The sequence below is a fragment of the Marmota marmota genome, unplaced genomic scaffold (assembly GCF_001458135.2).
Source record: "Marmota marmota marmota unplaced genomic scaffold, marMar, whole genome shotgun sequence".
Lineage (NCBI taxonomy): Eukaryota > Metazoa > Chordata > Mammalia > Rodentia > Sciuridae > Marmota > Marmota marmota.
In genome coordinates this window covers 300,549-326,063 of record NW_025999992.1, presented here as the reverse complement: position 1 = coordinate 326,063, position 25,515 = coordinate 300,549, and the positions used below count along the sequence as shown (strand labels likewise).

General features: G+C 48.6%; 1 protein-coding gene across 7 annotated transcripts in view; it reads left to right on the top strand.

Annotated features, from left to right (window-relative positions):
• Positions 1–25,515, top strand: part of Ldlrad4 (low density lipoprotein receptor class A domain containing 4) — a 369,231-nt gene that overhangs the window by 160,244 nt on the left and 183,472 nt on the right. For all 7 annotated transcript variants that reach the window (XM_048806710.1, XM_048806715.1, XM_048806709.1 and 4 more), the window contains one exon: positions 24,124–24,264. In XM_048806710.1, coding sequence (XP_048662667.1) covers positions 24,124–24,264 — 141 coding nt within the window. The remainder of the gene's footprint in view (positions 1–24,123; positions 24,265–25,515) is intronic.

Genomic DNA, 25,515 nt, shown 5'->3' with positions numbered 1-25,515 from the left:
CCCTGCTCTCTCCTTATTTACAGGGGAGCGTCCTTTTTTCCGCTCTCTCTTTATTTACAGAGAGAGCGCCCCGCTATTTGCTTGCGGATTCCCACTTACCTGGGAACTTACTGGTGCACCACCCTGACTGCTGAAAGTTCTGGATCCTGGGTTCGAGGAATATGTTCCCCGTACGGGCCACCAATTGTCGCGACCCCTCGCCGGCAAGGGAAAACACGACACAGGATTCTTCTTTCAGCAGTTTATTCAGGCCTTGATTCATGTATCATCTTCTTGTGACCCGTCGCCGAGCGCCCAAGCACAGCCTAATAAAGCCTCCAGCATACCAATCTTAAGCTGCCACGTGGACCTTTCTCATAGGGTGGTAAGGGATTGCGTGCCAATTCTCCATATTAGGAGTTGTTTATCACAGGCCACAGTGGAAGCCGGCGCCATCTTCTAATGGCGGCCACGGTCTAATTAGAACGGCTCACCACACCTGCCCTCCACTTTGCTTTTCCAACATGAGGGAATCACCCGCGGGGAGTGACTGGCTTCCAGCTCAGCCAGGATGTGCCCCCTGGGCGAGGGCGGTGGGGAAGGCAAAGTCATGTGGGTCCCCTGGGATGCTGTGCTAAACTCTGGATTGTCGTCAAGGGACCTCACCTCACTGTCGACAGTTCTTCACCCGATCGTTTGTGGTTACCCTGCTTATAGATTATTAAATAACCTGGCTTCTGAGTGATCGCTAATACACATAGGAAGACTTTAAGCTAGGATAGGTCAAGCTGTTATCCTATTATATCTCACAGGGAACTTGCTTTTTTTTTTCTTTCTTTCTTTTGGGACTGGGGAGTGAAATCAGGGGCATTTAATCACTGTGCCACATCCCCAGCCCTTTTTATGATTTATCTTGAGACAGGGTCCTGCTGAGTTGCTTAGGGCCTCACTAAATTGCTGAGGTTGGGTTTGAATTTGCAATCCTCCTACCTCAGCTTCCCAAGTGGCTGGGATTACAGGCGTGCCCCACCATGCCCAGACTTAAAGGTCTCTATCTGCAATCAGTATTTCATCATTTAATTCTAGAACATTCACGAGTTTTGCATTTTATAGCATGAACACTGCTAAACTAGTTCTTTTTTTATATTTATTTTTTAGTTTAATTGGACACAATTCTTTCATTTTATTTATTTATTTTTATGTGGTGCTGAGGATTGAACCCAGGACCCAGCATGTGGTGCCAGATGAGTGCTCTACCTCTGAGCCACAACCCCAGCCACCTACACTAATTCTTAATGGATCGTTACAAAGTCTTAAATTTGGGACTGTGGGCCTCGCATCAGAATAAAGCATCATGGTGCAGGAGAAGGAAAAGCTGTCTTACAGAATGGTTCCAGTTAATCCATGTAGAGGAACTGGGGAAATAGGAAATAACCATCAGAACACCCTAGTAACACCTGTAGGTAAGATCTGTAAGTCAGCAAAAGTCAGGAAGACACAGGATATTAGCATAGTCTAAATTATCTCCTCAAACATAAATTTTTATTAATTACAAAAAGAAGTCGATGAGCTAACAGTGAAGGAGACCTGGAGACATCAACCATGCATGGTTCTTATCAGCCATAATAATCATAATAGCTGTTGTTGCCCTGGATGTGACACCAGGAAGGGTCCCTGACCCCTGGGTATCCTTCCCAGGAGTGTGTGGCCCTAATCTGATCCGGTGAAACTGCACAGGCCCAAATTGAAGGGCATCCTACAAAATACCCGACTGGGGCTTTTCAAAAGTGTCAAGGCCTGAAACACAGGGAAAGACCAGGGACCTGTCATAGTGCGGAGGATCCCAGGAGATAGAACCACCAAGTGCAACGTGGGCCCTAGACTGGGTCCCAGGACAGAGAAAGGACCTCAGTGAGAGAAACTGGTGAGCTCCAAACGATGCCAGGAGCTTGGGGAACAGCCAGGGTCAACCTCTTGTTTTGATCCTTGAGCCAGGGCTGGCAGAGGATGGCGCAGGGGTGGGGTGAAGGGTGGAGGGACTCTTCCCAAAGTCTAAAAGTGTCCCAAAATGAGAAGTTAAAAAACACTCTGGATATACATGGGTTAATGTCATCAGTAATAAATAAAATCACCTTTTGTGATATTATTATATTTTGGGGGGATATTATGCCCGTTTGGCTACAGTTCATGGGTCACACTGGACCTGCGTCCATTCACAGATGGCACATAGTGCACAGGGACTGCTAATCACAGACAGTGGTTCACGTTGGGCTTGGAAGTACGCTGTGTCTGAGTCACTTCCTCCCCTCAGTCAGGTCTGCTTTGTGATTACCTTAAACTCTCAACTGAGACCAAACAGTCTGGGTGCCTGGACACAGTCACAAAACTCATAAGCCTTTTCTGACAAACTGAAAGTTCTACTTCCAAAAGACTATTTGGGTTCAGTGGGCTACTTTTACTTAGTGGGTTGTGGAGATTTGGCACAGAATGCAGAGAGACATGTTGTAGAGTTCCGCGGCCACCCCTCCGGGTGGAGTTCGAGGGGCGCTTTCTGATGGCCATGGAAAATGGCAGGAGTTAGCGTAGCAACTCTCTATTGAGTCCTCCAAAGCAGAACCATCCATTTTAGTCCTCTGGTTCACAGATCTGCCAGAAGAAGTGTTTAGTAAGAAAAAAAAAATTTTTGCTAAACCAACATGTTACTACTGTTAGATAAAGGGCAGATTTTTCTTGTGCTGTCATAAGCCAGCGAGGAGTGTGTTTTGGTTGAAATCCCCACATACTCTCAAGTTCACGTTGGCTCAGGGCAGTGCTGACCCTTGGCAGCAGCAGGTCAGTGACATGATTCTGCCTCCCTCACTGCCTGGTCTGCTGCTCCCCCCTGCGGACCCCCACTCTGGCCATGTCCCACTGCCTGCTGCTCCCAGAGTGTGGCATGACCTTTACACTCTCTGCTTTGTTATCTCCTGCCCTGAAATATCCCCGTCTTTCTTCTCTCTGAACAATTCCTCTAACTCTTTAGGACTTAGGTCAGAAACGTTTCCTCTGATCTTACGGATTCCACGTTTCTCTACTACGCTGCAGGTTACTGTGCTGTTTCTGTCTGAATCAATGCAGTTCATCCATTTGCCATCCCCTTCCTTCATGCACCATTGATTGAGCGCCTGCCATGGGTTGGGCACCTGAGGAACTGGAGAGACAGCCGTAGGAGGAGAGGCAATGGCCCTGGCTCTGGGGCCTCCACACTAGTAGGACAGGCAGACTGACTTAGCTCTGTAGCCCTGGTTGAGATAAAGGACCTGTTTACCTACTTCCATTTCTGGGTCTGGCTCTCTGAGGGTGTGGGTTTTGTCTTTCTTATTTTTGAAGCCCTGGGTTATAGGAAAGCACCCAGCAGGTTGTAGGCACTTAGGGGACTGATTTGTGCCTATGGAAGATCACTTTGCTCCCAGAAGCTTCTCAAATGTTTTTTTTTTTTTTTTTTTTTTTTTTATTTTAATTTTTTTAGTTATAAGCTGAACTAATCAAGCCAAGCCTTGCTGATTTCCCACCTTTGACTCTGGCACATGGAAAAGGTGGCACGGGGGCCAGGGCAGGACCACCCAGGACTGGGCATCAGTCAGGACCTGCTGTGCAAGCCACAGACTCTGCCAGGGAGAGGGACCCCTCCTGGCCCTCACCATCTGGTGGCTTTAGCTCAGGTCAAGCCCTGGGCAGTGCATTGGGTCACCGGACTGTGCCCTGGCCACAGGGCCTCTCGGGTAGGGAAGGAAGGAGGTTTCAACGCTAGCTAAGCAAATAGAATTGTGAATGTCCGATACCCACTGAATGCAGTTGGCTGGTGATTCACAGATTCCAGCTGTTTTGTGTAGTTCACGTTATAGAGAATTGGGATCCAGTTGATGAAGCTTCTACAGGAGTTTGTATCACCGTATATTTTAAATGTGCATCAACTTTTTTGAATCACTCCTTTTAACTCTCTCTAGTGTGATCGATTGAGGCCTCAGGTCTGTGACGAGACACTTGAAATAATTTTCCATGAACACTGTCCTTAACAGAAAAATCACATGGTTACATGTGATTTGGGAAAAGGACTAGCATTTTTGATTGAGTTACTTTTAAGAAATTACTTTTTTCTAGATTTGGGAATTCTACTCAATCAATCAGCCAGCCCTCCCCCCACCCAAAAAAATCTCTAGACGTCCAGTGTTTGCTGAGTCCTGAAGTGTAATGATTCGTATTGTATTATTAGTATTTCCAAGAAATATTGTCTCTTAATATAAAAAATTATAGTTGGCATGTGAAAAAAATTACTGTGAAAATAGTTAAAAAAGCCTTTCCAGCCTCATCTACAGTTTCCTCGTCTATGGGAATCAGGTGGATGGTGTGGCCCTGGAGGTGGGCCGGACGTTTCTCCTTGCAGCAGAGGCACAGTGTGGTGGGCCTCTTTAGCTCTGCACATCCCCCAGGAGGCCCCAGCCCGATCCCTGTTGTAGTGGTGGACAGCTGACTACCACACTTGGCACCATTGCTTTGGGCAAGTCGTGTGACCATCTTGCAGGACAGGGTTGTTGAAACCCATCCCGTTTGATGGAGTGGGCATGCAGGTGGTTTAGTGTCCTGTGCCATCAGTATCACTACTACCGAGAGGTCAGAGGACAAGTGGGATTCAGATCCCGAAGTGCGTTGGCTGTCCGCTGTGGAATTTGGATTTTACGGAGGGGGATCACGTTTCAATTTCCTGAGCACAGAGCATGATTCATGGGAGGATATGGTCTGCCCCCCCTTCTGAAGGTGGCTTTGTTATTTGCTGTGGAGGAAACTCCCTCAAACATCACACATCTCTTCTGTCCCCTCTTTGATTCTGAGATTGAACCCAGGGGTGTTCTGCCACTGAGCTATGTCCCCAGCCTTTTTTATTTTATTTTATTTTATATTTTTGGTACAAGGGATTGAACTCAGGGGCACTCAACCACTGAGCCACATCCCCAGCCCTATGTTTTATTTTATTTAGACACAGGGTCTCACTGAGTTGCTTAGGGCCTCGCCATTGCTGAGGCTGGCTTTTGAACCTCATGATCCTCCTGCCTCAGCTTCCTGAGCTGCTGAGATTGCAGGCAGGCACCACCATACCTGGACCTTTTTATTCTTATTTTGAGACTGGGCCTCACAAAGTTGCTAAGGTTGGCCTCCTTTGTGCCATCCTTCTGCCTCAGCCTCTCGAGTAGCTAGGGGTACAGGCCTGTGCCACTGCACCTGGCCAGACACTCTTTACACAAAGGGAAGTACAAAAACTTGGCAAAACCTAGGAAAGAGCCTTTGGGGGATCACCTTTGCTCCTGTTTTCCCCTCTGACCATGGATCACTGAAATTTGCCTTGTTTGAACCAGAGATGAGATAACTGGGGGCCTGCCTTGCAGGGACCAGCGCAGAGCTCTGCATACCAGAAATGCCTGCCGATGCCTCTCTGATACCACATCACATAATGTTGAATGATACAAATAGAGTGTGTCCAGGTTCCCTGACCCCCCGAGAAACACCTGGTACTTGCATTTGCTCCTTAAGACACACAGTGGGCTCGAGGGGTGACCATTCTCAGGTCAGTTTGTCTCCCATCAGCTGCCTGCCCCAAGCTCTCTCTGTTCCCTGCCCACTGTGTTTCCTTCCTGGGTCTGGGTTGCAGTCCTCCTGGGCCCTCCAGGATTGAGGGTGAGTGGGCTGCCATGCTTGCTCCTGTCTGTCTCTGGGCCACTTTGTCCCCAGGGTGGGTGATCTCCGGCGCTGGACTCTGGATTGACCAACCAGGTTAGGCAGGTGAAGGGCAGGTGAAGAGATGGGGCTGGTGGGGCTCTGATTCTTCGTGATGGAGGGGATTGGGGAAAAGATAAAGCAGGACCAGAAGCAGAGGGCACGGCCAGGAGGCAGGGCCAGGGGTCCTGCGGCTATCAGCAGGACCTGAGTGGGAAGTTGATGGCCAGTGCACCAATGAATGCCGAGCGGAGTGCTGGGAAGATCTCCAGGGACCTTCTGGTTGAGCAGTCTCCAGCGTTCCTTCTGAGCAAGGACAGCAAGGTCCTGAGAATGTCCAGGAAACCGGAGGCCTGAGCCCATGGGACTCTGGGCTCTGCCCCACAGGGCTGTCTGCTTGGTGGCCCGTCACCCCCAGCCTCCCCATGGTGTGGTTTTTGAGCAGCTCCCAGGAAGCTGGGCCCCTCAGGCAGTTCTGTAGGTGACACCCAGGATTGTCCTGCATCCTCCGGCCACAGTGGGATGGCCCTGGGCCTCTTCAGCTCTTTCTGGACTGTGTGGACAGGCTCTTCCCAGTGCCATCACCTTTGGAAACCCTGGTTTTGTTTCCAGTTTCCCTTCCCAACAACCACAGTGGCTTGGTTTGTCGGTCTGCGGTTCCACCTGCACTCAGGGGTGAGGTCAGCGGGCTCATTATCACGTCCCTGTTGTGAAGACCGACCTCATCAAGGAACCGCTGTCTAATTCTAGGACAGCTCACAGAAAGGTCTGATGGGCTTCAGATGCCTGTGTCTCCTGGCACCACCCCGAGAGATACACTGGAGTATTTGAGCCTGTGTCTAACAATACAGAATTCATTCACTCATTCATTCAACAAAATTTTATTGGCTTTTTGCAAAAATGTTCTTTACTATAGCAAAAAAGAAACAAAAGAAAGCTATGCTAGATACTATGGGGGAAAAGATATGAATAACATGAGGTTAATCCCTTAAAATTCTTAATAAAGGTAAAACCCAAATTTGTTATAATAGAAGGTGTTATTAATAATCATCACTTACCAGTACATAGTACTTTCTATGCCACACTATTTTGTGCTATTTATATTATTTCAATGAATCCTCATAGCAGCTGTATGAGGTAGATAATTTCTATTTTCTTTTTGTAGCTAAGAGAATTGAAACTCGGAGAAGTTAAGTGACTTGTCCAAGGTTGCACAGCCAGCAAGTAGTAGAGCCATGCTTCAAACTCTGGGGAGTCTTGCAACAATCTCCACTCTTAACACTGTGCTGCTGAAGTCAAATGTCATATTAGAAAATTAGGGAAGATGATTATGAATGGAGAATGGCTTGCAGCTTGAAATTCCATAATTCATGTCTCAGCATAGAAAGGATCGACCAGGCCAAGATCTGAAAGTTAGAGAAATACATATTCTAAAAGACATACTTGCATACGTTGTTTCCTTATCTCTCAAGTTTACCCACTGTGATTCCCAAGCTTTGCACAGAAATTCACTGCAAAAATCAGGTGTCCAGGAAAACCAGTTGATTTGTTCTGCTTTGGTGTGGTGGCCTAAACCCACCTCTTCATTTATTTGCAAATAATGTAATGATTTGATGGCTTGATGCATTTCAAACCACATAATCATGCTGCTATTACAGTGACCTAGAGATGTTGGTGTTCCTTGTTGCTCAAATAACTTATTGTTGGTAATTGTGTGTGTGTGTGTGTGTGTGTGTGTGTGTGTGTGTGTGTGAGAGAGAGAGAGAGAGAGAGAGAGATTCCTTTTATCTACTTTCTTGCTATTATTTTACCATATGTCAAATCCTGACAACCCCTGGTACAGGTCTGTGTTGGTAGATTGCAACCAGCTACTGAGGGAGAAGGGACCTGGGGACTAAAGGCATCCCAGTTCTGTGGCTCACCTCCTGTGAAGGTGTGGACGGTGTGGGAAGTGGGGCTTCCTGGTGTTCAGGAGTGCTGGCTCCCTGTGGCCTGCTCCCCAGATGCGCTCTCAGCTGACAGCCTGACCCTGGCGTGGGGGACTCCCAAGTGCCTGAAGCAGGCTCCTTGGGGCTCCTCCCTCCTGGGCCCCTGGTCCACCCTGCCAACCTGCCACGACCTCAAGGGCTCATCTGCTTTCCACACCAGCCCTGCCTGCACGCTGGCCCTCAGGGGCGGGCACTGTCTGTCTTTGTCACAGGCCTCACACAGTTCTGGGCCTGTGTCCCTGTCCGCCTTACCTCTGAGATCTGGAGAGGCATGCCCCTGGGTCTGGCTGAGCCAGCCTCTTCCGGAGCATTCTTTCTGCCTGAAGGGCCTTTAAAACTGCTTCTCCTACCCCTTCCCTGGAGCCATCTTCTGCCCTACCTCTTCTGGCTTCTGGGATTTGTCCCGAGTGGGCACTCTCCTCAGGTCTTATGTGTCCAGCCTTCAAGCAATTGTACTCTAGTGCATTGATGTTGAGACGCGTTGACCGCCGTGGGTGTGCCAAGGTGGAGGTTTTGTAACAGCTGATGAACAAACCCTGGAGCTCTGGGTTGCAGGCTCTGCTTGCAGCAGGTAGTTTGGTTTCAGAAACACTCCTCTCTTTAGCCGACATTCATTCCTAAGTACCCACGGGGTGCTCCCAAGAGACCGAGTGCCAAGCCAGCACGCGCTCCTCCCACCCCAGGAAGCTCCAGCCCTGCCACTTTGAGATGTCCATCAGGGGTTCAAAACCAGCAAATAGAAATAAATGATTGAATTCGACGGTGGCTTGATTCTAGACCCTAAAAAGCATCTTCCTATTGCTCTTATCACCCATGATGAGGGTTGCAGGAAGTGCTTCAGCTGGAACGCATTTTGTGCCTTTGCAGAAAACCTCGAGATTGTGTCTACACAATCATTAGGATCTAGAGGGGCCCTTCATTTTCTGAATTGTACTTGGCTGCATTTTATTGGGAACACTATGTGCTGTAATGGCATTTGGGGATCCACATGGGTGTTGGATAAGGACCTCTACATAGACACAGCACAAATGTATATTTATTAGGGTTGTCATTTTACAACATACTGTACAGTATCAATTATGACCCAAATAGGAAACAATTAGTTTGGAAATCATTCAGCCAAAGTTTGGGATCATGATTTGGCCAAAAGTTAGACGCAGGTGTTTTCGTTCTTCACGTGAATTATGGAGTTTACCCTCAAAAGACTCCCGTGTGCGGATGCTGCTGCCTGCATCCTGAGGCGTGTGCACTGCGGCACGGAGAAGCTCAGTACCGGCCCCAGGTCGCACAGGCAGTACGTGGTCGCACTGGCACCTGGACCCGGTGGTCTCATTCTGGTGCCACAGTGTTCCAGCGTCTCCTTTCTTTAGACCTGACATCTCTCAACCCTGAACCGAGGGAGGTGGTGACGTGGCCTTTAGGGTCTCTTCCCACCAGGTGTCCTGGGATCTCTGAGCCATCCTCTGGTGGGAGACGGGACTCTCTCTGTCCCTGTGCTCACAGAAGCCCCCGGCAGCCATCGAGCTAGTCCGTTCCCTGCAGGGCGTGTGTTTGCCTGGGTCGTGGGCACCATGCTGTGGAGCGGGGACACTGCACCGTTCTGCCTACACCTCGGAGGAGAAGCCACTGTGGGCCCCGGGTCAGCTGGCGACCACCCTGAGTGATTTGTGATGAGAGAAAACGGCACCTACAATCTTGAGGAGCTTTTTCAAGGGGGGGAACTTGGGATGCAGCCTTGCAGAGCCCAGGACACCTGCTTGCCATCTGAGCTCTTCACGGCCCTGAAGGACACAGGCCTGAGTCGAAGGTACACTCCGAGCAAGGGCACTTGAGGCTGGCAGCGGGTGGTGTGAACGTGAGGAGGCAGCGGCCGTCACCCTGTGAGAAAGAAGCAAACCGCAGAGTATAAGATCCTTGGTTGCAGAGGAAACACTGCTCCTGTGCCTCGGATAAAGGTCACCCTCGAGGTCACTGCTGCTGCCCTGAAACCTCACCCTAAGACACGCCAGCAGCCAGGGTGAGGTTTATAGGAAGGAAATCACAAGGATCGTAGAAACTAAGATGCTGTCACCGCCAACACAAGGTGTCCTCACTAACAGCAGCTAGCGCCTACGGAGGCCTCCCTGTGTCCAGGCAAACCCTGGCTGTGTTGTCACCTTGTCTCCCCACATGGCCTCTGGGAGCCCCAGGTTTTCGTGGCCAGAGACACCCACGGTAAAACCTTGCCTTCCTGCCAGGCTATAGCCCCCGAGGCCCAGACCCCACCGCCTCCTAAGCCTGGCTAAGGCTGAGGAATGCTGTGAACACTCTAGAGAGAGAGGCCTGGACCCTGTGGCCAACTTTTGTTATATCCACTGATGCTGGAAGGCACCTCAGTACCTGATGTCCCCAGTGCACCAGGAACTCACTGCAGCCGGGTGGGATCCTTGGTCAGCAGGACACCCTCATCTGAAAAGCCTCCCAGGTGTAGCGGTGAGATGGGGGACTTCCTCAATGCCCTTCACACTTGACAGAGAAAAGCACACCCCTGTTATTGAGTAAAAGCAGCACAAACATGTCTGCGTCCAGCACCACAGACTGATCCTTAGGTCTCTGTGAGGAGAGGAGGAACCGCAGGATGGAATCCAGGTAACCAGGTTGGAACCTCGCTGTGCTGGGTGTTTGAGGGCTTGGGCTCCTGGGCGTCCATGCAGCTGAGGCTTCTCTTGACTCATTTCCAGATCCCTGGTGTCCTGGTGAGCCACGCAGCTTCTGTGATGGAAGGAGCGTGTGCTCTCCAGTAACCAGAGGTCAAAGGCGATAGAGAGGGCATGTGCTCTGGGGTGTGGGCTGCGCTGGTCAGTGATGGCCCATAGCCCTGGTGGCGTCCAGAACCCTTTGCTTCATGTCATTAATATTGCCATCATCCCAGTGAGTCACGGCTTCTATAGGATTCTGAAGTTGTTTAGCTTTGGGGAGGGGGAGTTTCTGCTTCTAAAGAGACCTGGGAAAAGCCCCATTCATTGCCTCCCCATTGGGCTGTGATTTCAGCCTTTTCCGAGAACCAGTAGGATGCGACCCTGAGTGTGGCCGCCATCCTTCGTCTGCACTTGGACTTCCCACAGAGGTCCCAGGCGGCTGCTCCCTGTGCGTGCCCCGGGGATTCAGGGAAAGTCCAGTTCACTCGGTTCCTGCTCAGGTGCCCTTCATTTCACAGAGAACACGCATGCATTGACATCTGAGAATCCCTGGGTATAATCTGTGTGTAGTTTTCACTTTGTGCAAAACACACGTATGCTTACATTTTCTGTTAGTGTTTGGTTGGCTCCTAATTTGTCCCTGCAGTGGCAAGGGGGAGGATATTCTAGTTTGTACAACTTACGCAGCTTTTATAGCCTCAATTAACAAAGGCAAACAGGCCGTCTGGTGCAAAACGGAACCAGTGGTGTGGACCACGTGTGGCATGGTCTTTAGCTTGTGCGTCTGTGTGGACCTCTGTGGTAAAGGCACAGATATCAGGTGCAAGCAAAAAGACAAAGCTCCATCCTGAAGTGCTTGGACTTCTCTCCCCGCCTAATGCTTTTGGTTCAATTTACATCAAAGCAGTTATTAATAAGCTACTCTGCTAGACAATGAGGACGCGAAGATTATGACGTGTTCTGGGCTCAAGAGCCCTCGCCACCCGGCTCGACAGACAAATAAAGTAACGGTAGCCTGGTGATAGGCGGTACAGCGGGGGATGCTCGGGTTGCCATGGGAATAGAGAAGCAGTTGTACTGAATTCTGGCTGAAGATGGGAATGTGGGGAAAGCGTCATAGTGGTGGTGTAAAATTCCCCGTGTTCAGGACAACTTTCTTCCTGGTGATTAGAGACAGCAAACAAAAAAGAAGTTAATTGTACGATTTAGTGCCAGGTGGGAACTGCTACAGGAAGAAATAAAGCGAGGAACACAGACCCAGACGTGGAGGGGGAGAGGGTTACCTTTCTAAATAGAATAATTTGTTATATAAATATAGGGAAAAGTCACTTTGATTTGTATTTTTAATGAATCCTAATGTGCATTTTAGGTCTCAGATTCTATGCTACATTTGTCTCATTTATGCCATTTTTATTGATTTTTCATGAATTTTTTTCACAGAAATGTTATTTATAAAGTTGTCCAGATGGCCATGAAATATGATTGAAACTCTGTCCATCGGGGCAGCCCCTCCCTCCAGTAAGCGTGGCAGGTTAAAGTTGGAGAGGAGGAAGCCAGAAACCTCAGAGCCCCATTCAAAGGTGTGACCGGACCAGTTCCTTCTCTCTTTATGGAGGACTGAGCAAGTTCGCATGGGCTGTTTGCAGGGGTGAGGCTGGAGTGAGGGTGGGCGTGAGTGTTCTGCTCAGGCACGGCTGACGTGGGCAGATGCACGTCACTCTTGCCCTGGCCTCCTGTGGGGAGTCCCTGGCACTCCCGGATGGCTCCTGGGCTGTCCACTGCTGCCGGGCAGATGAAGCCTTGCTGGAAGGCACCCGTGGAGTTTGGAGTCTGTTTGTCAGAGGCAGGGGGTGGGGGTAGAAGGGAAGGCCAGGGGACGGTCAGATTGAGTACAGCTGTGATGGGAAGTGAGACTCCAAGAGGGCCAGACGGTGGAGCACAGTGACCCAGTGGGAAGAGATCTGGCCAGTAAGACCAGAGTCACAGGACACACAGAGCTCTGGTGCTGGTCTTTAGGTCACCCTGGACAATGGAGGGAGCTCCCAGCCAGATGTGCTGGGGTGGGAGGGGGTGGGGAATTGAGCAGACAGACAGGTCCACTGTCAGCTTGGGGAGGTAAGAGTTGTCAGTGTCCCATTATCACCAGCTGGCCGGGCTGGCCATGTGAGCTGGGTTCAAAGGTGGCTGGCTGTATCAATAACTCAGAAAACAGCGAAGAAACCACGAAGCACTTGAATATAAGTTTCCAGGGCAGAATGGCTCAGCTCGGCTTGGTGATGCCAGGGGTCAGCTCCAGCTCTGGAAGGAGCAAGAGAGCGAGCACACCCCACATCTACTTATTGGGGGAAAGACATTTGAGAAAGTTCCACCCAAATAAGTCAAGGGATTGGGTCTCAGGGGGTTGCCCATCCCCATTGGGTAACGCCCAGGTAGGGCTAGACGCAGGCTCCGTTGCCCAGCCAGGTTGAAGGCCACTTGCCCTGCACAGCTTTCGAGTGCGTGCCAGACCCCCCCGCCCCCGGCACGGCTCAAGGCCGGGGAGAGCAAGCTCAGCCCAGGGGCAACGGGTGCTCCCCACATTCCATTGAGGAGATGGTTTTAAGACCCTGGTCCTGGCTGTTGGTAAAATCAGGTCTCTTTGGTCTGTTGAAATATTCTCTTTGGTTATTGGGGAAGTAGGCAAAGGAACTCAGGAAAGCCTGAAGTGGTCCTTGGTTCTGTGTAGAGGTTTTGTGTACCTGAAAGGGGGATGAATGTTCAGGACAAAATATATTTTGTCCTTTTTAAAAAATATATTCTTTCAGTTGTATATGGACACAATACCTTTGTTTTGTTTATTTTATATGTGGTGCTGAGGATCGAACCCAGGGCCTCACGTGTGCCAGGCAAGCGCTCTGCCACTGAGCCCCAGCCCCAGCCCTATATTTTCTCTCTGTGAATCCAGGAATTCTAGCCCGACATAGGCATTTGGAAATAAGTGATCAGTCCCTAAAGCAGCTGGAATTGGAATACAAGGTTAGGGGTCCCCACATCTGTCCTGCCCAAGGCCACACGGTTTTAGGTTAGTGTGGAGCTGGGCCTTCTGAGGGGCCGCAGTCAGGCCCACCTGCTTCTCCCTCTGAAGTGTGGCATGGGACAGAACGCATGGCTGTGGCTTTCCCCCAACGTGGGTCCCTGGCCTCAAAGTCTGTTGGTTGTGGAAACTGAAGACCATGCTGTGAGGTGCCCATGGGGGACAGTTCAGCTCACCAACAGGCTCTCCGTGTTTGGGGTAGGGGGTGTTGCCCTGCAGTAGAACCACCTGCTGTCCTCTTGAAGAGGGCAGAGATGCCCTCTCAGAGTCCCAGTGTGGTGGCCAGAGGACCCCGAGCACAGTGTTGTAGAGCTGGTGCCTCAGTGAGGCAGCATTTTGATTCTGTGGAGGTCTCAGAAGGAACATGTTTTCAAAACAGGAAATCCCATCAAGGATGGGTGACAGGTAGGAAACGGGCAGGTAGGAGCTCAGGGCCCACCCCCCAGTTCCTGGTGCTGGCAGCTGGGGGGAGCTGCTGGCTGTCCGCTGAACTCTTAAGCCGCCCAGCGCTGCAGCCAGACAGCAGGTTCTCCCCATAGCACAGGGCCGCAGGCTGCGAGGACAGAGTACTGAGACTTAGGAACTCAGCCAGATATCTGGAAGGGACAGATGGGAAGGACTAAATATTTATGACACTGAGGACTAGAGAGGAAACAGTTCCGTATATGAAGACCGCAGGCAATTAAGAAAAAAAAAAACACTATTTGTCCAATATTTTTAACTAGCTCTTTGCCTTAAAAATCTTGTTTTGATTTGCTAATAGTTTATTTTCGCTTTATTTCCTTTCTTAGTCTCCTTCCTAACCTCATTTTCTGTAAGCATATTTATGTATGTGATAGATAGGCCAACAGACAGACAGACCCATAGTAAAGATATTTGCTCAGTTAAAGAACGTTTTCTTCTTGCAAAGGGACACCAGTAGCTAACTCCTATAATAACCTCACAATAGGCTTTTACTTTGTCATTGACTTATTTAACATGTGTTCATCCAATGCTTATTATGTATACCAGGCCAGAGTCTGGGAATACATCATTAACACCAGGCAGACAAAAGTCCCTGCCCTCATGTAGTTTAAGTTCTAATGGAGGGGAAAAAATGATAAGCAACATTAGGTATGTGTTTAAAGTTAGATGGAAATAAGAGTAATCGAGAAATACAGCAGGAACAGAGGCTAGGAAGGGCCACCTGCCTGGGCATATAGCAGGACTTCTGAGCCAGGGAGCAGGTGAATAGGTGTCCTGGGGCAGAGAGCGCCAGTCAGGGGAGGAGCGAGCTGGAAGGCAGGACCCTAAGGCTGAGGGGCCCTGCAGGTGAAAGGCAGAGGGAAGCTGACCCTTACAGATCACGAGGTCCCGTCCACACTCAGTGCAGAATTTGGAGTGGAGGGGAGAGCTGATCTGGTTTCCATTTCAGCGGGAACGTTCTGACTGCTATCTTGACCAGACTCTGGTGAAAGGGAGAAGAAGGGTGACTAGTCAGAGACCCCTAAAATCAGATGGCTGGCCGTGGACTAGGATTCCTGTAGTGAAATGGTGAGAGGGGCCAGTTTCCAGATGCATTTGGAAGGTGGAGCCAACAGAATTTTTTTAGTGGTTTGGAGTGTAAGAGAAAGGGTTAAAGATAGCTCCAGTGACTTCTCTGTTCTCAGATGCGGTTTCTGAGATAGAGAAGACCAATAGTGGGGCAAATTTGGGTGGGGAAAATGCGGTATTTGTGTTTGGGTTTTTTTGGGTTGTTATTTTGTTTTTGGTACCTGGGACTGAACCCAGGGGCATTTAACCACTGAGCCACATATATCCCCTGCCCTTTTAAAATATTTTATTTAGACACAGGTTCTTGCTAAGTTGCTTAGGGCTTTGCTAAATTGCTGAGGCTGGCTTTGAACTTGGGATCCTCCTGCCTTAGCCTCCCGAGCTGCTGGGATGACAGGCGTGCACCACCTCACCCAGCTCGAGGTTTTGGTTTTGGATATGGAAGTTGAGCTGGCTGTTAGGTGTTCCCCATGGAGGTGCTGAGCAGGTGTTTGGAAGACTCTGGTGCCTAGGAGAGCTGGAGAGGTCCAGTGTAAATGTGGAGGTAGGGGACAGCCAGCTGCTAGATCACAGGAATGAGGACATGCAGACAAGAAAAAGAGGACCTAGGGTGAGCCTGGGTGCTCCCGAGGTGAGAGGGCAGGAGAGGAGAGGGGCTGAGAGGGAGGGCACCCAGCAGAGGGGCTCAGACCCAGGGAGAAGTGGGGAGTGACAGCTGCGTCAACTGTAATCTGGGGAAAGAGGCCTTCATGGACCACAGCGGTGTTATCGCAGACGTTGTTGATGCAGTGATGGGGCCAGAGCCCCACTGGAGTTTGTTTAGTGGAGAATTAGAACTTAGAAACAGAGAGTAAAGATATTCTGTTTGAGGTTCTGAGCCTTAGGAATGGAGAAATGGGGCCCGGGGCCAAGGGCAGTTTTTTAGATGGGAAAACCATAGCATGTTTGTGTGCCAAAGAGAAGGACCCATGGAGATGGCATTGATATTGATATTGCTCATATGTGTCAAAATGCCCAGAGTTCAGGAATCAGTTTGTAAAATCACTTGGAATTTGGATGACCTTTAGAGCAAATAAAAGCAGGCAACGGGGGCCGGGGAGGAACTCAGTGGCAGGGCTCTTGCCTAGCATGCTGGAGGCCCTGGGTTCAATTCCCAGGACTGCAAAAAGTGAAAACGAACACACAAACCTGAAAGCACTTAAAGAAAATGAAGCTGTAAAACAGCTTTCAGAGGTCTTTTTTTTTTAGCAGACGTCTTGTACTTCCCCTAGGAAGTATTAAAAACCGCTTATTTAATGCAAGCACCTCACTGTACCAATAAGGATCTAGAGATTAGGATTCTTGCCTGAGGAGAAGCCAAATATTTAACATAGCTGGAAAGCAGCCCATTTCCTGGGTCTGGGATGGCTGTCTGTCTGCTGTCCCTCGGTGCCTGAGGCCCAGAGCAGAGCAGGACTTAATAATTGAGGCCTGCACCGACCGACTAGGGAAAGAGCCCAAACTTTGCTGGGTTGAAGAGCAATGCCCTTCCCTCCATGGTCCTTGCCTTGGGGTGCAGGTCTCTGCTATAAACACCTGTGCGCCTCTGCATGGGTCCACCAATTGGTGTGGTGGTCCCCATACACACCTCCAATGCGTGTGGAAAGGACATCTGTTAGGGGACAACTCAGAGCTCTCATTGGGCTTTCTCATTTATGCCTGTGTCCTCTGCAGAGCAAACCCGTGAGGGGGTTATGCAAGGTTGATCTGATGAATACGTACTCAGCACTTTGCTTCCAGTTCCTGTTACATCCAAACACATTCATATGTGACCTGGAGATTGAGAGCACCAAAGGTCCTCAGTGGGCAGTGTCAGCCTGCAAGAATCCAAGGCAGCACACCCAGGAGACGGCTCCTGCCCTGTTTGTTATACAGACCAGAGTGCTGGCTACATGGGTGGTTTTTTGTTTTACTTTTGCATCGTTTGGAGATTGAACCCAGGGCCTCACACAGGGCAGGCAAGTCCTCCCTCTGAGGCACAGGCCGGCTACACGTGTGTTTGTCCTTTGCACACATGCACTGAGCTGTACTTTCCCATGCTCGTGCATGCTCATGTGCTTGCTTATGTTGTATGCTATTTGTTTAAATGTCAGGGTGTATCCATCCTTGATCATGAAGTCTTTTAGTGCCTCTTGTCCAGCAGCCTGCAGGCCCCACAGGCCTGTCCTGGCTGCCTTGAGGCCCCCTTAGGCAATGTCCTTGCAAGTTGGATCCCTAGCACTCCCCGCTGGGAGAGGTGCTCAGGGCCTCAAATGAAGGAGAAGTAACTGAAACAGCCTTTATCTTCGCAGGACTGGGGTAAGGGGCTGGGGTTTCTGTTTGGATGATGCCACAGGAAGTTAGGCACTTTATTAGTATCTTTAAAATTATATTGATGGATTTAGAATTCTACAAACATCTGGTATTCACAGGAATTCCATTCCTTAAAGTGTTTTTTAAAATTTTTTTGTAGTTATATAAGACTATACATAAATTTCATAAGATATTTCCAAGTTTTCAGGACCCCAGCACCCAGAGACAGCCACTGATTACATGTCGGCCCCATGATTTCAGACTGTTTCCCGTGTGTCCTGTAGGTATCAACATGCCTTTTTGTTCCTCAAAGAGTCTTCAAGTTGATTGTTACCTACTTTCTCTTGTGCTGTGTACTGTTCAGAGTAAGAAGTTAATGAGAAAACCTCCTCAGATTTTATATACAGAAAACTGAACTCATTCATTCGTTGGGTTTTAAATATGGGGAGAAAATGGTGTTTCCTGCTGCTTTGAATCCTCATGGACTTTCACTGGCTTTTAAAAAGACCAATGGCACTGGGCACAGTGGACCTGTGATCCTAGCAATTGGGGAGGATGAGGCAGGAAGATTGCAAGTGTGAGGACATCTTCGGCAACTTAGCGAGACCCTAAAAATCATGGAGGGGTGTGGTAGGGATAGCTCAGAGGTAGAATGCTCCTGGGTTCAATCCCCCACATCACAAAAAACGGAAAAGAGAAAAGTTGGAATCTCTGATGGAGAGTTGGGCAAGTTTCTCAAGCTGCTCTGAAGGGTAACTGCAGGATGAGAACCCCGAGGGCACTTTGGCCTGTTGAGAGCACATTGTGCGTTTTTCACTTGCAGTTGTGAGATTTTTGAGAAGCATCAAGATAATCCTTTTGGGCCCAGAATGGGACTGACAGTCTATATCATAAAATAGATTCAGTTTGAAAAAATTCTCATTTCTGCCTTGGGTGGGAGGCTCTTCCGGGTGCATCCCATGCCCTTTCGTCCCGTTAGGTTTGTCTTTCTGAGGGGCAGCGATGGTTCGACGTACACCACTCAATAGAAGACACACATTAAGTGCTTGTGGGGTAACTCAATTGATTACACAGGATGTAAACCTTCAAATTAAATCCCCCTTGTTCTCAGTTTATGACCAGGAACATCGGCCTCGTCTTTGAGTGAGGTTAGAGCATCCTTAGCCAAGAGGCTGCCTTCACCTAGGCTGGACTGGGTGAGCGGGGGTGATGCCCAGGGACTGTGAGGCTCCAGTTCTCAGACAACTGGTGTAGGCAGCCGGCTGGATGTGGGGTCACCCAGGTCGCTCAGCACGTGCACCTTGCATTCAAAAACATGATAGCAGAATGTGTGTGTGGACGGTCTTTATGATGCTCCTGTACTGACCAAAGCTGGCCTGGAGGAAGAATCACCTGAGCATCCATCCCTTCCTATGTGATTAGCTGAGTCCTGACTCTGCGCATGCTGTTCTTTTGTAGAAACCACTCCAATATTCCAGCGGCACTGGAGGCTCATGCAGGGAGCACGGAGCGGGAGCCCTCTTCCCTCTGTGATGAAATCAGCATCTGAGACAGCCTCTCCTTGTTGCACAGAGGGACAGGTCCTCTATGCTGTGGGCGCAGGAGAGGTCTGCTCCTGTTTAACTGGGATGCCCACTGCTCCGGGCCAGCAAGGGCTCCTGAGCAGGCCTCGGGTTTTCTTGTGGCAGCCAGGCCCGTTTGGTAGGAGTACCGCTTAGTGACCAGTCACTAGAGCCATCTTCAGTCACAGTGTTTTTTTTCTTCCCTTTTTCCTGCATTTCTTGGTTTGTGTGTGTGTGTGTGTGTGTGTGTGTGTGTGTTTCCTTCATTGTTTTTCAAATTTATCGAACTTTATTTTTGCTATGGGAAATCGTGTACCTTGTAGAGCAGTGGGTGGTATGGATTTTTATATAAATCAATAACAATATTGTTGTCCTCTTTATACATGGGTGATGACAGAATGAGGAATGCCAATTTTAGAAAGAGGTTCTTTCCTCGCTTACCCCTACCCAGCGCCCCTGTGCTATTCACGGTGCCAGTGCTCTGGGAAGGCCCCCTTTGCAGAGAACGTCTCAGATTCAAATGTCAGACGCGACGGAGCCATAATCACTGTCGGCTCCCAGGTTTAAGAGTGGTAGGAGTGTGAACTAAATGAGTCACTGTTGCTGTATGAATTTTAGCAGAAATAACTAACATAGACTACTTTGCCAATTCACAAAAAAGGCTGACTTTACAGCTGAGATGTGATGGTGCGTATAGGTCCGTATTTTGTGACTGAGATTGTATCTGTGAAAGCTATGGCTTTAGAAGCGTTCAGGAAAAATGGAGCACAACTTTTTTTGTTGTTTTGCTATTATTATTATTTTTTTGCCTTTGATTTCATAGAATGTTGACTCCACCAAGTGGATTAGATTTAGTCTCTATGAGGTGAATTTGTTCTGCAAGCCAAGATTAAACATTTATCTTCAAATCCTAAGATTAGGTTTAGAATATTCGGATTGTTCATCTACTGGTCCTCAGGAATTTTAAAAATAGAGCACTAGGATATTCCACTTCTGTCCTGGTTTCAAGACTCATAGAATTCCTTGTTTCTTCAAGAGTAACACAATTTTAGGAAACCTTCTTAATTGTTCTTTCCCATTCTCTTGAATTGTTCTTTCCCAGGGCTTGCCTCACATGGTTAATATTAGTTTGTGCATGATCAGAAGGACATTCAGGACAAGCAGACTTTTCTCTCAATTTGATGGAAATCTTGGGTTCTCTGTCCCTGACAGGGAATCTGGTTTCCACGTGGGGTGGGTCAGCGGTTCTGAGATGTGTTTCTGCATCTGTGAGATGGGGGGTGGACCAGCAGACCTCTGGGGCCCTCTCGGCTCTGATCCTGAGGCCCTCTGAGGTAGTTCCAAGACTCTGAAAGATTCTTCAGAAGCTGTGTGTTGAAATGTACCGAAGGTAAAGAAGACCCCAGATTTGGAGAGAATTCTGTTTTAACTAGGAGAACATGCAGTGACTCTCAAATCTGTTGTCGATTCTGGCAGTTTTTATAAGAAGTCAAATAGGAAATTATGGCAGAAAACAATGTTGTTTTCTTCTTTCACTAATTCCTGGCTATTTTTTTTTAAAGAAGGAGAACTTTTTAAACATTGAAAATGGTTTTAGTAAGCTTATGGTTTCTGAAGGAAACTCTGGTTCCTGAGTTGCTCATTCTGTATTCTGTTCCAATGCTGTGCTTCTGATGTCACCCTAACTTTGTCCCCCAGGGTTTCTTGTGAGTAACAATCCTTAGTATCCCTCAATGTCTGGATCGGTGGAAGTACTCAGTAGGTTCCATAAGGAATGGACAAACTATTATAAAAATATCTTCTTTGTTTTCCTATCTTCTTTTTCTGACTTTCGTTTTACTCTGTCGAGGAGGGTTGCTGTTCTGGTGTGTCAAAATGTGGTGTAGGGGTCAAACTGCATTGGCACCAGCTTCTGAAGTATCTCGTTGACAAAACAGAGCCACAGCAACCAGGCCCTCTCCCCTCAATACCTGCCTATATTTTAAGAGGTTGGGTTTTAGTTTTACTTTTTATAAATTAGCAATATCAACTGATCATTCTATTAAAATATGATTAGCTAAAGAAGGGACTTTATAAATGAGTTGCCACCTTCTTGGTGGTCAGCGGTTCTCAGTCTTGGCTGCCCATAGGAACCCACCTCAGGAGTTCTAGAAAGCTCTGCTGCCCAGGCTGCCCCTGGGCCAGTGAGAACAGAGGCCTGGCTAGCACTGGGCATGGGTCATACTAAAGGAGGCCCTGGCAATGCCCTGGCAGCTCAGGGAAGAGCCTTTCTTTGTAGGGTTATTAACTTGCTGGAAATATCACAATAACCTACTTATTAGAGGGCCTGAATGCACTGGGCTTTTGGGTAGCAAAGTTGGTGGAGATGGCCTTCGTGAGTCAGGGTCAAATTGGAAACCCGCCTCTACCAACACCAGTTTTTTAAAATTATTACTATTGATTCATAATAGTCATACAAACCATTAGGATTTATTTTGTTAACACGTGTTTTGTTAATGTGGACAGCTGCTTTACCATGGTCTGCAATTTCAGTTCCATTCCAACTTTTGCATTCATCTTTAACACGTAATAGCCTCATCATGATTTCTAGTATTTTCTATGTCAAATCAAGAAGCTTAATATATCCAGATTTCCAACCCAGTCAGTCTGATTCAGCTGGCCATGTGATGGAAAGATGTTTCAGTTTGATGTCGGGCTCATGACTCACCTTTGAGAAGATTTAGTTTTTGTGAATTTGAAAGTTAATGGGTTGATGTGGGTATTGCTGTTATCCAAGAAGGGAGAGTGAACGTGACTCAAGCCTTTCTGAGTGACATTCCCCCTCCTTAAGGAATCAGGCTGTCTGAGCCCTTCACTGTGTACCGTGTCCGTGGTGAGTCTCCCACACTTGTGAAATGTTGGGAAACTGAGGCAGCATGGTGGGGTGGGGCAGAAGGGAGTAGGGTGGGAGTAGCAATATCGGCCCTAAGTACTTCATGGGGTTCTTATGAGACTCAGATAACTCACAAAGACATCGTTCACCGAGTCCCCATCTCAGGCTGGGTGGCAGATATGAAGGTGGCCTGGGAAGGAGCTAGCAGATGAATTAGTCACTGTTCACATTTACAAACAGTGCACAGTGCAGACTCTTTCAACTCTGCATTTCCAGGTCTCAGGACCTAGCATATGACATAGAAGGGGCTAAAGTATCGATTTTGTGAATGAATCAATCACATAATTCATTTCCTCAGAAACATGTTAGTCTGGACTTGTCTTCCTTGGAACAAGTTGAAATGAGTGTAGTGTGGAAACAGGTTCACTTCCCTATTGGTTTAAAATTCCACGTGACCTTGAACGTGGTGGTCTGGCCTCTGCTCCTTTTAGACCACAGACATGGTCAACGTCTGAGTTAGAGTTTAATTCGTTCGTGTTGGTATACCCCGTTTTCCCAGTCATCATTTAGCAATGCTGAGAGTACCTATCTTGGGCTAATGCCCTCTTCATGTTTGGTATTAATCTGAAGTCCAGTATTTCTTTTGGAAAGGAAGATAAAATTCTTTCCCGGACATTCGTTTCTTCCCCCATTAAGTTAAAAAAGATCACTTCATCAGTGTGATTCTGAGCAGCTGGGTTGCACCTGTCTAGCTCATGGGGCAGTCGATTTGGCTTGAGTACACTTTCACTACGGGACCTGTCATTCAGCACTGTCCTCTGGCCTGGGTGGTGCAGCCGGCCATGAGCCTGTGGATGGGCATTTGGGCTGCGTTCATCTGTTATTCTAAATGAGGTCGGAGCTCTGCATGGTCTCTTTTTCTGCACTCTTTCAGAATGTGAGCAAATGGCAGGTTTTAATTACCCCTCTCGTGCATGTTCCCAGAAACACAGTGAAGATCTGAGTTCTGTCTCTTAGGACAGGCGAGGGGCTGTCCTCTTTGCTGGCTGCAGTTAGCCCCTTGGGGATAAATAGACTCGGCTGGCGCAGCCCCACACGTGCTCAGCAGGGCTGGGAGAGGCCTGGCCATGCTGATGCCCAGTCTCTTATTGGAATAATGGAATGTTAGAGTTGAAATGACCTTGGACTTGGTCCAGATTTGCTGCCCTTAAACCGGACAGAGAAAACCAAGGCCTGGGGAGCTGAAGTGGTTGTGACAGTCGGTGTCAGCGGGGGACCCAGGGCTCTGGCTGAGGTTCTTTCTATCAGCATCTATGGCGGGATGTCCTGTGTGATTCCTGCCAACCCCTGTGGGTACTCCCAGGAGAAAATTCCCAGTCAGATGCAAGGTGATTTGCAGCACGGGATCCACGTGGATGTTTATGTGACCGATTATATATCATGCTGTAATTTCCTCTGTCCTTAATTGCTCTAGGTGACAGTAATGTGCTGGGCTTGCAAATTTATTTTAAAGTCTTGCTAACATGAATTCCATCTTAAAATATTGATTTGTACAGATTTCAGAGGTCTGAACCCCAAGCCTAGCACATGCTAGGAAAGAACTCTCCCACTAAGCTACATCCTCCACGCTTTTAGTTTTATTTTGAGACAGGGTTTTGCTAAGTAGCCCTGGCTGACCTTGAACTGACCCCAGCCTCCCTAGTGGCTGGGATTACAGGTATATACCATCATACCTGCTTCATACTGTTTTTATAATTCATCAACGTGGCTCTTGACACAGATGCTTCTGAGGTAGCAGAGAGCACATATAATTTGCCTGTGTTTCACATCATAAAACCAATGCTACCTCTGCTGCTAGTAAAGCTGATTTTGCTTGGCATGAGATGCATGTACACCAGAGAGGTTTCAATATTTTGCCCAGACTTTCACCACAAGAAAATGGCAGTTTGGAAATAAAATTCATGGGCCCCCTTTAGTTAAACAGGAACTTCTGAGTTCTGCTGGAGACCCTGCCACTGCTGGGGGGCTTCCCCCATCCTTGAAAGTATGGAAAATTGATTGACAAGGGTGTTTTCAAGTGGAACCACAGAACCCATTTGCAGGCAGAGCAGGTTGTGGAGAGGGAGGGCGTCCATGTGCTGCTCAGGTTTGGGTAGTACCACGGGCAGCTCAGAGCTCCTGTGCCGTGCGGGGTGTGGGGGGTGCCCGACCCTGTGTGTTTTACCTCCTTACCTGGAGGTGAGGTACCTTCCCTAAGTTCAGTGTCCTGGGACATCCAGATGGAGAGCCCAATGGCAATAGCAGCTCAAGAGCACCTAGCTTGTACTGATTCTTCATGCTTTCTTTTGTACTTTTTCAGACTGCAAATTCACCTGCACCAGCGGTAAATGCTTATATCTTGGTTCGCTGGTCTGTAACCAACAGAACGACTGTGGGGACAACAGTGATGAAGAAAACTGTCTGCTGGTGACCGAGCATCCACCTCCGGGCATCTTCAACTGTAAGTAACTCTACTCACCTTAGTGCCGTGGTGTCTGGTTGTGGTTTTGAAGTGGACAGGAGGTGGGGTCACTGGGGAATGAAAGGGATACTGATTTTCTGGCTAAGGAAAGAGGCTTGTGTTTTCCCAAAGGAAATGTGTTCTTTCTGTTAAGAGAGAGAGAGGGCTGAAGACCCAGCCTGTTCCCAGAAGTGGTTGGTGGCGCTGTGCTTGGGAACGGATCTTGGTAGCTCCTGGGAGAAGCGCTGACCCATCCCTCGGAGTCACGTGTTGGCTGAGTGTTCTTCATGTTGGTGTTAAGAGATTTTTATTTAGAACACATCACTTCAGAAGCAATTTTAAATAAGGCAAGAAGGCCACGCAGAGGATCTGTAACGAATCAAGAAAGTAGAAAAACGGACACGAGACTCTTCAAGGCTGCGTTCACGTGTGTTTGTTGTGTTTCGCCTTCGCACGGGAGAGGCCCCAAGGCGGAGGCTGTGAGCATTTCTTGAGCTTGAAAAGGTGAAATTGGAGTTTAAATTCATCGATTTCTGATCTCATGGCTTTTAGGATGGGGAAGGGGCCAGAATGCAGTTAAGCCCTACTGTTTCTCTCTCTGAGGAAAAGGAGCTTGGCTCCCTACGTGTCCTTGGGTTGTCTGAGAACCTCAGGTTGGGAGAACTGCCCCTCCTGTGCTTTGGATAAGTGTCCCCGAGGCCCAGGCGTGGTCCCTAGTGTGGTGCTCCTGGGAGGCGGGGGACCTCTAAGAGGAGGGGCCTCGTGAGTGGTCCTCCAGTCCTGGCAGCGTGGCTCCACCCTGTGGACCCACCATGATGCGCTGCCTCACTGCCGGGGCCAGCCATGGACTGAACTTCTGAAGATGTGGGCACGCCCTTCCTTTCTTTGCAGGTGGCTCATGTCATGTATTTGTAACAGCAATGGCACGCGGACTAGCCCAGCCCCTTGGTGGGGTCTCACTGAGATCACTTCAGGGTGCTTTCAGCTACTCACCCTAGTTCTACTGGCATTATTTGGAGGAGTTATATTTAAAATTTTGTGTTGGGGAAATTCGACTACATAAATATCAATGCTACAAATGTGAGAAGAGTGGGTGAGGATATAAGAAAAGAAACCAGTTACTCTCTTCCTACTGCCACCTTGTGTTGGGAGAAAGCTGTGTGTACCCCAATATAAAAAGGTCTGTGCTAGTAGACTTTAAGTCTGCTGCTTATGCTTGCTCAGTTCAAGAGCTGGAGTGTACCATTTTCT